The sequence below is a fragment of the Astyanax mexicanus genome, chromosome 7 (assembly GCF_023375975.1).
Source record: "Astyanax mexicanus isolate ESR-SI-001 chromosome 7, AstMex3_surface, whole genome shotgun sequence".
Lineage (NCBI taxonomy): Eukaryota > Metazoa > Chordata > Actinopteri > Characiformes > Acestrorhamphidae > Astyanax > Astyanax mexicanus.
Genome location: NC_064414.1, coordinates 23,415,517 through 23,428,383, shown reverse-complemented (window position 1 = coordinate 23,428,383; position 12,867 = coordinate 23,415,517). Strand labels below are relative to the sequence as shown.

The 12,867-nt window shown below is 39.5% G+C and overlaps 1 protein-coding gene across 1 annotated transcript in view; it reads right to left on the bottom strand.

The window, feature by feature from the left end:
- Nucleotides 1-11,725, bottom strand: part of gabrb1 (gamma-aminobutyric acid type A receptor subunit beta1) — a 39,789-nt gene extending 28,064 nt beyond the window's left edge. Inside the window, exons 1-3 of the mRNA XM_007235789.3 lie at nt 11,199-11,725; nt 10,909-11,000; nt 10,715-10,782 (exon numbers count right to left, since the gene is read on the bottom strand). Coding sequence (XP_007235851.2) covers nt 10,715-10,782; nt 10,909-11,000; nt 11,199-11,290 — 252 coding nt within the window. The 5' untranslated portion in view covers nt 11,291-11,725. The remainder of the gene's footprint in view (nt 1-10,714; nt 10,783-10,908; nt 11,001-11,198) is intronic.
- Nucleotides 11,726-12,867: the final 1,142 nt, after the last annotated feature.

The following is a 12,867-nucleotide window of genomic DNA, read 5'->3' as shown; positions in this document are numbered from 1 at the left end:
CTCTAGCTGGAGCTGGAGTGTTACATTATTGTTGTTATTATTAAAATACTAAGTTAGCATCGGATAGCGCCGAAATTTACAAATATATCTACACTGATGGGTGTGGTGGTCTGGAAGTGAGGTGTGTTGAGGTACATTTCTGGCTTATTGCAATCTTAGCGGCAGAAAACACAGATGCAAGACTGACTGATTTAAACCCTGACAACAGTCAACAGTCAGATGTCTATACCTGTTTTAGCTAAGCATTTACGATGTGTTTAGCACGAGTACACCCCCACTCATTACACACACATACACACACACGGACCCACTGCAGCTTGTAAACCCAAATTTTACATTAACAATAAACAGAATACACACTAAAATAATATTTCTGTTCCCGTAAATGACCTACTTATGCACCTTCACAGCTTGAGCCTAGACTGTGCCGTTAAAATAGCAATCTGCAAGCACACCTGGCTTTTACAGAGAATGGCAAGTTACACACTGGTTTATTTCACAATACGCCCAAAACACACCCATGATTAATTTGTTTGAGAATTTGTTCGTGTCTTTTACACATTTTGAGCCGCACAAGGCATATTTTTGTTTCCTTAAGATACCAAACACACACGGAAACGCCCTACATGAAGCTGCTCTGTGTGCAGTTACCCGCTCATCTATAGATCGCTAAAATAGGGCCCTCAGTGTCTAACCAATGTCTCCTTATAATGATATGCAGTGTGTGTCTATTCTATTTCAAGGTGTACCTGTTTCTAAATAAAAACAGTTCTGCATATAATCCTATTGATTTATCAGAAAACTGCTCATCTAGCATTCATTTGCAGTGTTCTAGGAAAGCTCTCGCATAATCAGGATCCCTGCACTGCGGTCGTGTTCTCCAGTGCCAGAATCCATTTTTATTTTTATTTTATCCCACTTCCAAAAAGCAGAAGATTAAAAATGAATGGACATTATGGAGATCATCTGTATTGTCCAGGTCCTTCAGCAAGACCCATAGCAGTCAGGAGGGCTGGAGAGGAGGTTCTAAATGCGCCTGAAATGTTTCAATTGACAGCTGCTGCCCTCCTGAGAGAACTGCTCCAGAACTTGCTCCTCACTTACCTTATCTGTGCTGCAATGCTTTGGTTGAGATTCCCTTTACAAAGAACACACACATATACACAAACAAACACTCACTCACACACACACAAACACTTACACACACTTCAGGCTAGTTTACGAAGATGCTTATGCTAGCACTTTAGAGCATGCCTTGGGGAAACAAACTTTTAAACTTCTAAAAAAGCAACTATAGCACCTAAAAGCTGTGCATTAACAGTGAGTGGCTGGATGATATGGAATTTCTTGTGCACTATTATGACATTACAATGAGTAGCATTCCAAATTACTTCCATATACCATGTTAAAAAGCTTTAGAAAAGTGTGTGATTATATAGAGTTTTACTTGTACTATTATGCCATCACAATGAGATACATGGAATTTCACTTATACTATTATGACACTACAATGAGATATCTGATATACTCTTAAAAAGAGCTACAAAGGGTTCTTTGAACAATCTGTTTGTAAAAGTGGTCAGAGGATATGAAACCTCTATTTCACAGATGTGATATTCAAAATAGAGACCACATTGTGGTGTCATATAAGCTCACTCCTATTAAATTTAAGAAATATCATTAAATGTTAACAATAAAAAATATATATTTTTAATCAATTGCACATTGCACAGCTGGATTTAGGGCATGTCCACATATCTTTGGTATATAAAGGCACAAAAAATATGCCTTGCGTGGCTTGAAGCGCACTAAAGGCATGAACTAATTATCTTAAATAATAATAGTTGTGTTTTGGGCAAAACATGAAATAAACCAATCAATGTTTTAATTGTCATTTCACCTTACATGAATAGCTAAGAAGATAGGTACAGACGGGTGATTATTGACTGTTGTAAGGGTTTAAATCAGTTAGTGGCACCACCAAGGCAGAAACATGCCAGAAATTTACCTGAACACAACTCACATCCAGACCACCACTCCCATCGGTGTAGATATAGTCCTAAACTCCAACAGTATTTCAACAGGGCGGGAGAAAGGCATGAAAATAGACTGCTGACGGGGTGTAAGGTAGCAAAGAGCATCGTGATACATCAGGTGCAGGGTGTACGATAGGGCACGTGGAGTGAGACAGAGAGTAAGAAAGAGACAAAAAGTAAGATTGAGGGTGAGAAAGAGAGTGAGAGAGAGAAAGAGAGAGAGGGAAGATTGGGTGTGCCTTAGGTTCGCTTAGGACAAATGCCTCAAAGTCTATTATTAGAAGCAAGCAGCTGTTGCCCCTGACAACCGTTTAAAATCATCACTCCAGCACCTCAACTTCTTTACAGAACACCAGGACACTCACAAACTCAAGGTAGCAACCATGCAAATGCCCATCACCTCTCCATCTCTTCAGATCTCCAGGACCCTGACACCTCACAGAAAGTGCAATCATCTTCCACAAACGTGAGCAGGCTAGAGAGCTTCAGGTATAAGTCTGGGAGAACATGGAGATGCAGAGAGCATGTAGAGAGCAAGGGGTGAAGGGGTTAAGAACAAGGAAACTAAGGTAGTTGTAGCTCTGGCCAAAGTGCAGTGGTATGAAAAAGTTTGGGCATCACTGATTTTTTTAAAATGATTTTCTTTTATAAATCATTGGTTGTTTAGATCAGCAATTTCAGTTAAATATATCATAAAGCAGACAAATGCAGACAAAAGGTTTATGAAAGTTATGAAGGATTTACAGAAAGTATACAGTAATTATTTAAACAAAATTAGGCATGTGCATTAAATTGAGCACCCAAACAGAAAAATTCAAAAACATCAATATTTAGTAGATCCTCCATTTGCAGAAATAACAGCTTCTAAACGCTTCCTATAGCTTAGATTACATTATTATGCTTATACTTTGTGTTTTCACAACTTATTTAACCCCACCATCACCATATCTTTCATTTCTAGCTACTCTTATCAAAAGTGGGTTTGGCCTTCTATCACAAAGCAGAAGCCACTTGAACTCCAGTTCAAAGTTCCCTGAGTTCTTCCTCATCTCCCACAATCTCACCCCATAATATCAATAATTATTGGCATGGTTAAAATTTGTAAATTGTAAAAAAAAGCTGCTACTCTTTCACTTGTGCCAGGAACATAAGCTTGGAGTAAGGCATCAGTATTATCATGTAATTTTCCAATAATCAGTCTCTATTTCTTTTCAGACATGAAGATTTTTAGAAGTCAGTGTAAAAATAGTTGAGAGCATTCTTTTATTTCTTGTTTCAAAAGAAAGAAATGTATCTGTCAGTTTCATCACTGACACACTGAGACAGGACAATATGTGAGGATGGCAGCATGTGTTTGCATAAAGAATGAGCGAGGGAGAGTTTGATGAACGCAGCAAAGGGAAATGCAGGTCGGTAAAGAAAAAGCTGCAGATCAGCACAAGCACTGGTTAAATGAGGTTGACTTCATTTTGAGGACAAACTCTCCCATTACTCAGCTCCTTGGCACACTCACATTCTGTACGTGTCAGAGGAACACTGCAAAACTGAAAACACAGCTTTTCTTAAGTTTCTTGAACCTGTAAACTCTTACAAATAAACAGAGTACTTTACAAACAGAAACTCAACTCAACTCAACTCAACTTTATTTATAGAGCACTTTAAAAACAACAACAGCTGCAACAAAGTGCTGTACATAGCACATTATAAGATAAGAAACAAAATACTAGAAACAATGACAAATTAAAATATAGGTATCAATAAAAAGTTTCAGATAAATCTAAGAACTAAGTAAAGTAAAAGTAAAAACAAAATAAAATAAAAACAGAAATAAAATAAATAAAAATAAATAAATAAAAAATTAAAAAATTAATTAATTAGTAAATAAAACAAGAACAAAGTCTTAAGTTGGGTTAAAAGCCAATGAATAAAAATGAGTCTTTAGCCTGGTTTTAAACGTGGACAGTGACGGGGCTTGTCTGACATATAGTGGTAGGCCATTCCACAGTTTAGGAGCCGCAATTGAAAAAGCTCTATCCCCTCTAAGCTTGCGTTTTGACCTCGGCACCTCCAGGAGCAGCTGATCAGCTGACCTAAGGTACCGAGCGGGGGCGTGGGGGCAGAGCAGCTCAGTGAGGTAAGGCGGAGCGAGTCCATTTAAAGATTTAAAAACAAATAAAAGAATCTTAAAATGAACTCTAAAATGCACAGGCAGCCAGTGGAGGGAGGCCAGAATGGGAGTAATGTGCTCTCTCTTGCGTGAACCTGTTAAAAGTCGGGCAGCGGCATTTTGCACTAACTGAAGGCGTTTAAGGGAGGACTGATTGACCCCAAAATATAGTGCATTACAGTAATCCAGCCGGGATGTAATGAAGGCATGGATTACAGTTTCAAAGTGCTCATGTGTGAGAACTGACTTCACTTTTGCCAGCTGCCTAAGGTGGAAGAAGCTGGACTTGACTACTGCACCAATCTGGCGATCCAATTTAAAATCACTGTCCATCTTAAAACCCAGGTTAGAAACTGTAGGTTTCACATACAGCGCCAAGGGGCCCAAATCAACAGGGGGGGCTTCACAAGAACCACTGGGACCAAACACCATCACTTCTGTTTTCTTTTCATTAAAATTCAAAAAGTTTAAAGCCATCCAGGCTTTAATGTCATTAAGACATAACAGAAGTGGTTGAATAGAGAAATCGTCTTTCTTCTTTAGCGGCATGTAAATCTGGCTATCATCAGCATAACAATGAAAGGAGACACCATGTTTTCTCAGAATGGAGCCCAATGGGAGCAGATAGAGTGAAAACAGGAGAGGTCCTAAAATTGAGCCCTGTGGAACCCCATATGACAGTGGAGCTAAGGAAGATTCCGAGCCAGCAAAACGAACACACCAAGTTCTGTCAGATAGATAAGACCTCAACCATTCCAGAGCACTACCATAAATGCCCACTTGGTGCTGCAGACGAGAGACTAAAATGCTATGATCAATTGTGTCAAATGCTGCAGTTAAATCCAGCAGTATAAGAATCGCATGGTCCCCTGAATCATTGGCCAGGAGGATATCGTTATAAACCCTAAGCAGCGCTGACTCTGTACTATGTAAGGATTTAAAACCAGATTGAAATATCTCAAGAGTATTATGCTCATCCAGGAAGGATTTTAACTGAGCATAAACTACTTTCTCTAAAATTTTTGAAACAAAAGGCAGCTTGGAGATAGGTCTATAGTTTGCCAATATAGTATGGTCAAGGCCAGGTTTCTTTAGCAGGGGTTGCACTACAGCATGTTTAAAACTAGAAGGCACAACACCAGAGGTCAGACTGCTGTTAATAATGGCCAGAACCTGCGGCCCTATACTATTAATAACCTCTTTAAAAAAGTGAGGGGGTACCGCATCACAGGGAGAACCTGAAGGCTTTATATGACCCACCACATCCTTCAAGTGTGCCAGAGTCACAGGCTCAAACCTATCAAACCTAGGCAGGCAGGGGCAGAGACAGAGGGGTCAGAGGCAGGAGCTGTGATAGGAGCTCTTGCAGTGGCAACCTTATCAATAAAAAAGTGCAGAAAGTTATTGCACATTTCATGGTCTGCTTCCAAGCAGACGGGCTGAGGGGGCTTAAGAACAGAGTCAATGGTTTTAAATAACACCCGTGGGTTATGACGTCTCAGTATCATGTCCCATAACACTTGCCTTTTCCAATGAAACTAAACAGTGCTGCACTGACTTGTAAGATCTGAATATGGATTCTCCTGCACTGAATATCACTATGATTTCTGCCAGAGATCCTTGTCAGTTTACCCTTAGTTACGATCATTATCACCCACTGAGCTGCCCACTGTGGGAGGTATTAATTTCTATGATGTATTCCTGATACACATGTGACACATTTAAAATGGACGAATTTCAAATACACACAGTTCAGTAACTTCAGTAACTATGGGGAATGGAATGTTCCTTTCATCTGGCACCTTGACATAAAAATCCATGATTTCACTCACAGTTAATCACAGAATATTGTTGTGATTATTACAATTCATTTTTAAGCAACTGACACCACCTGTATTTTTTTTTTTTTTAATTTTGCCAAACTTACATTCATTGCACCGCTCTCACAGGTTCAACTGTTCTTTCAAACTACTCCTCCCATGTTTTAGCATTTTTAAAATTTAAGCTGAGGGTGGAGTCAGCTAAAATCAAAGAGTTTAGTTACATTACAAGAGTTTTACATTAAAACATCCAGTATTAAAAACTTCTATATACAGAAAGCGCAATTTCCACTTGAGAATATTTCCACTAGAGGTCACTACCGAGAGTATAAAAAAAAAACAATGCGTTGATGGAGCAGGTTTCAGTGTACTTGTGTTTCAGCACAAAATACATTTTTTAAAGCTTTAAAACTACAGTTATAAGCCTTTAAAAGATCTCTGGCTATAACTCCAGCATTAGATTACCAACCAGTCAGCACACTGTAGCAGTAATGCTAGCATCTCTATAGATTTAAAGTCTGTATGCTGTCGAAAAATGAAAATATACAGGTATGTTTTCTTTGTTTTTTTGGCAAATGCATTAATCTACTTTTTTTGAAATGATAAAAATAATAAAAAATATAGGAATATCTTGGACACGCAGTCATTAAGGATTCACTTTCTGGTTCCTTTTAATGTTCTGCAGTAATTTTTTCAGTAAATTTTACTTCTGTTACTGTCACGTCCTCGCCCTGTTTCCATGTCTCTGTGTGTTATGCCCACGTGACCTAGGAGGGATCTTCCCTTCCTCCAGCTCTATAGCACAGTACTACCACCTCACCTCACTCACCACAACGCCTATGAGGTGGTAGTACTGTGCTATAGAGCTGGAGGAAGGGAAGATCCCTCCTAGGTCACGTGGGCATAACACACAGAGACATGAGAACAGACAGGAACAGGGCAAGGGCGTGACAGTTACATTTCATAATCAATTTACATACTGTTATCTCATTAATTCTGGCTACTCATAGTATTGTTAGTATACTGGAAAGGGGTTTACCCCTCCCATATGTTTTAATATAACTTTTTGGGATGCACTGGACTCAAAACAAACAACAACAAAAACAGTAATTAATAAATGCAGCCTAATTTAATTACTGACAAAGAGTGTTGGTTGTTATATGGATTTGTGAAATAATAAGACAGACAGCACAGATGTTTTTATGTTTCAAATAATCCTGCATAGCCTATTATATGATTTGGGTTAAATGTAGCTGATCAGATCTTAAACGGCCACATCACTCTTGCTGTTAGGTGTCAGATCTTCATGTATGCGTTAAATGTGGCTGAAGGAGTTTAGCAGAAGTCATGTAGGTAAAAGTGAGTGAGTGGGACAGTAGAGTATAGGAGAAGAGAATAGGCATTATGTCTAACCCCATGTGTTAGGTGCAGGATTATGATTTATCATCTTCCTGTATTATGTTACTATTTACTCATTAAAAAATGTCATCCTTGTGCGTTTTTTGTCTGTTTTATACATTAAAAAAGCTCTGAAGAATCTCAGTTGATTGACAGGTCAAGTATCAATGCAAAATCGATCCACAGTAGCTTGCTAGTTTTATCCACCTCTCCTAGCACTAGTCTGCTTTAATGGACATTCAGCAATCCCACTACAGCGTCAGAAGAAGCCCTTTTTAGAATCATGTATGGTCTAACCCAAGTCCTCTGCTGCATTCATCACTGATGGCTACTCTTCCTGTTCATCTGCATGGGACTTCCCTGCAAAGCCTGCATTCACTCACTAAAATAACTAATGTATGACCTCCTGTCATGGAAATGGCTTTGTCCAGGCCACTATCCATAATTCACTAAAAAAGCCTTTTACAGCATGGGAAATGTGACACCTTGTCAGAACAAAAGTTCACCTGTGGCCAATAGATCTCAAATCCTAGAGTAAGTCAGATGACTGCAGATTATACTGACATGCCAGATGTCATGGGATAGCAGTGTGTAAGCTGATCGTGAATCGTTACCTCAAGGAACGACTGGGGAAATCCCATAACTTGTCAGGGATTTCCCTATTTCGAAAGTGAAAGTGATTTTAAACACTGGACTACATGCTCATGGCAAGGCGATCTAATTCATTGTGCACAGGAATATGTCATAAAAAGCATTACCACCCACAGTGGACAGAGCAGTGTGTAGTAATGATGGTGACCTGAAGCATCTGGCTAGAATTTTTAGTGCAAAGAGTCAAGCAGGCAGAACTGACATCCACATTCAGTGCAAGAGTCTCCATACATATTACTTACACATCAGTGCAGCATTCTTTTACAGAGCATGGCAAAAGTCATGGGATACGATACTAGCTTGTGTCCAATGGCATGAATCCATCCCAACCACATATACTGTAAGTACACAGTAAAACAAACCAACATTCTAACATTCTAGGTCCACATTACCACATATGGTTTTTCCCCAATACTTCCTACTGCATCTGTTATTACTGGCATTTATGTTATTATTAGTAAAGTGAAGGGCATAAATGTCGTAAAACCTAGGGATGTGCCATAGCGTATTGTACACAATAAATCAATTGCACTTTTTTAAACAGTAAAAAATATAGATTTTGAAAATAGCAATATTCTTTGTTAAGAGCAATATAGTTTGTATTTGTTTTATTATTTAATGTTTTTTTTTTTGTTCAGAGTTTATATACTTGAATATAATATTATGTATGCACTTTATTTTTTGGTACATTGACTATTGTTACATTATCAATATTATAAATGCCACTTAGCAACACCATAGCAATTATCCACGAATCAGCACTGCAATCACACTCGCAGTCTCTGCAGGAACTGCAATCAGTGTTGTTACATTATCAATATTAAAAATCAAAATTATACACTATACATTTTGTCAGCTTCTACTGAATGTTTGAAACTGTTACCCCTATACTCAATACAACTTTAACATATATTATGTTTATATTTTTCAGTGTTTTGTCATGTCACCAAGAATATGGTTTTAAAAAAAAGTACTCTTTAAGTATCATGATATTATTTTAGGGCCATATCGTCTACCCCAGTAACAACACTGCCTTTCTCTTTTAGTTTCATAGCCAGGAAAGCCCACCATGCCACATGATTAAGAGTCTTTGGACAAGGTTTCTCACACTAAATTCATCTTACAGTGTAACATGATTCATCATTTATGTGCCAGCTAAATGACATAAATGTAAATGATAATTTTCTGAATGATCTTGGAAACACAGAAAGTCAACACTGAGGAAACACAAAAGTCATGTATTGAGTGTATCTATCCATTATATATATATAATAAATACAAAAACATAGTTTTATATTTGAAGTTGTACATACACTAAATACTACAAAAGTATTGGGACTGCTGCTAACTTATTGTTTCTTTTGAAATAATGGCAATTAAAAACACTGAAACTTGCTTATTTTGCTTTTAAAATAACAGGGAAGGCTTTCTACCAGATATTTAAGCATTGCTGTGAGGAGCACCAACATTTCAGATAACACTGCTTTACATCCTGGGGACTTTATACCCCTTTAACCCACAACTGATATTAGACATGATGCCAACAGGTGTATGTTCATCTGCTTTTTTCTTATTTATAGAGTCCTATTCTATTGTGGGCCTATTCTATGGCATCTGGCTAGAATTGTTCATGAAAGCATACAAGCAACTTTGGCAGAAATCACATCCACATTCTCAGTGGAGGAGAACTTACATGCAGATTCCACAGGCTTCAGTGGGACATGAGACTACTTCCTGTCCAGTTGTATTAGGTATGTGAGTGAATTAACACAAAACCTATCCTAAACCTACAATTCAACATTGTGTTTAAGTGAGTGAACACTGCAGATCCACCAGTCTGATCTATCAGTGTTCTAGTGGTGGATCTAACAACTTTCCAAGAACATCAGAATTAATCAGAATTGCCATAACTGACTGTGATGACTGTCTATTCTTCTGAGAACACTTAACAAGTTACAGTAAATGTTGTTTAAACCAATGATGTTAGGATTTGTATTGTATTCAGTCACCAGAGAATAAGCGAGATATGACACTGATAGTAAACAAGTTGGGTGATTAGTTCTAGATCAAAAATTCCACTCCAACTTGTTCCAGAGATAATATGAAAGAAATCCAGCATTTCCAAATTGAATGATTTATCATAATGTATTATAATTGTAATCTGTGAAGAGTTATTTTAATAAGATCACAATAATTAGCCTTTAGCTGACTGACTGACAGTTTGTAAATGTAACATACCAACTGTACAGTACCATAACTGTTTACATAGTGACTGCCTCGCTTCTGAGAAGAACTTTACAATATACTTTAAAACAATATTATGAGGATTTGATTTGAATTCAGCCACAAGAGCATTGGCAAGATCAGATTCTGATGTTGGATGGTCTATTCTGAATCATGAATGACGCGCCAACTCATTCTGATGTAATATAATGAAATGTAAGGTTTTAAGAGGGACAAAAACCTGTTACCAAAGAACAAGTGTCAAAGTTATTGCCACATGTGAAGTGCTCTTTTAATGAGATCCCATGAACTGCAAGCAGGGTAGTCAGCACTGGGGAAGCTCCTATATCCTCCACACCCAAACACATCCAGAGCTGAACTTCTAGTAGGCTTCTGTAGTCTACAGCCATGCTACTCACCATGTTCACCTCAGACACCATGTCGATGCTGGAGATGTCGATGCTCATCCCCACGTCCACCGGAGGACCTGAAAACAAGGCAGAGGCAGACACGCCGCTTTAAGACACGTGCAGTGACCCATCCATTCATCCATCCACCCATCAGTCTATTCATCCATCTCTCCATTCATCCAAAATATCTCTCTATTATTTACCTCCGAAGTCTGGCCGGAGCCGGATGTCGTAGCCTTTGAGCAGTTTGTCCACTGTGACTTTCACGTACGACATGTTGCTGGGCTCGTTCCCGCTGAGTAAGAGACATAGAGAGAAAGAAAGAGAGAGAGCGAGAGAGAGAGAGAGAGAGAGAGAGAGAGAGAGAAAGTGACAGAGAGAGAGAAAGATAGAAATATAGAAAGAAAAAAAAAATACAAAAAAGAGGTTATGTCATATACCGCACACGTGAGCGTACAGACGCGTGAGCCGCGAGCCGCGTCGCGCGCCTTACCTGTGCGCCACCGGGCTGCGGCCGAGCGCCACAGCCATCAACACCGGCAGGCACGCGACCTCCGCCAGCCACCGGGCTCCGCTCGCCCGCATCGCTCCCGCCACGCGCGCACACACTGAGACACTCACACACTCTCACACAAAGAGAGAAAGAGAAAGGGAGAGAGAGAGAGAACCTCAGAGCGAAAACTTAGTCCTCCGCGGGTTCAGCCGCCACGCTGCCGCGCATGCGCGACGATGCGGCCCGCCGGAGCGCGCGAGACGGAAGATGTGTGGGTAAGCGGCGCGAGACGCGCTGCTGCGGTCCTGCCGGTTCCCCAGCAGCTGCTGCTCTGCTGAGGAGGAGGAGGATGAAGATGAGGAGGAGGAGGATGGTGGTGATGATGATGCGCACGCGGAGCTGAGGTGGTGGAGGTGCTGCTTGTGGATTGTGTCAGAACCGGTATCAGTATTCCGGTCAGGTCTCTATCCCAGCACCCCTCCAACACACACACTCACACCCCTACACACACTCACACCCCTCCACACACTCACACCCCTACACACACTCCCCGGAGAGGAGAGGTGAAGCGGCTCTGCCGCGCGCCAGTTTTGGCGCTCATAAAAAAAACGCACACGGCACGCGCACGCAGCGCCAAACGCGCGTGGCTTTGAGGTTTCGGTTTTTCAACTCTAGCACTCCAGCCGCTCGTGGACGCTCTGGTAAGACCGCGCGCCACGCAAAGCGACGCCGTCACGCGCCCGTACACGAGCGAAGTGTTTGTTCGTAACCCGGGAAACGGAGTAGCGCGAGGCAAGTTCACATAAAAAGCGACAAGAACAGAACGACCAAGCTAACTAACAATAGTTTTCGGTTCACAAAATGTTCTGTAAACGTTAACATTTGATTCTCAAAAATGTTCTGAACGTAAGTTTTTAATTCTAAAAATATTCTGGGAACATTAATTTCAAATATACCTAATTGTTCTGGAAACAGCAGTTTTTGATTTCCAAAACATTCTTGGAATATTAGCGTTGATCTCCGAATGTTTTGGAAACATTAGTTTTGATTCTCAAAATGTTCTGGGAATATTAGTTATTGTTTTTCAAAACATTCCTGAAAAAAACGGATCATTTTTGGTTGCCCTATGGTTCCCTGGGAAAGTTTTTTGTTACAGAAAAAAACAAACGTTCATGTAGCTAAGGTTCCTGTAGCATTAAAAGGTTTGACATCTTAGGAGAATCTTGCAGTAACACTCCAGTAATCTTTATAATTAAAACCTTTAGGGAACCTTAAAGTAACTTTCCCATAACTTTTTCAAGTATATTTGTAAAAAAATAACTTGCAGTTTGTGGATGTCCAAGTGTTCCTTTTATATTTGTATCTTTCTAAGCATGTTCACTCGCAATCAAAACTAATTAAAGCTGCTTTAATAAGATGGCAATTTTGATTCAGTAACATATTATTATTATTATTATTATTATTATTATTATTATTATTATTATTATTATTCTGAAAAACAAGTGTCACAATGACCATAACTGGCTTCAGTGACTCTACTGTGTCTCTAATGCTTAGCAAAGATTTTCGTTAGATGGTGATTTCATGTGTCCTCCTCAATAGTTGATAGATTTTGACATTCGTCATAATGATCTGTCACTGTGTTCACTTTAGCCAAACCATGCTGGAG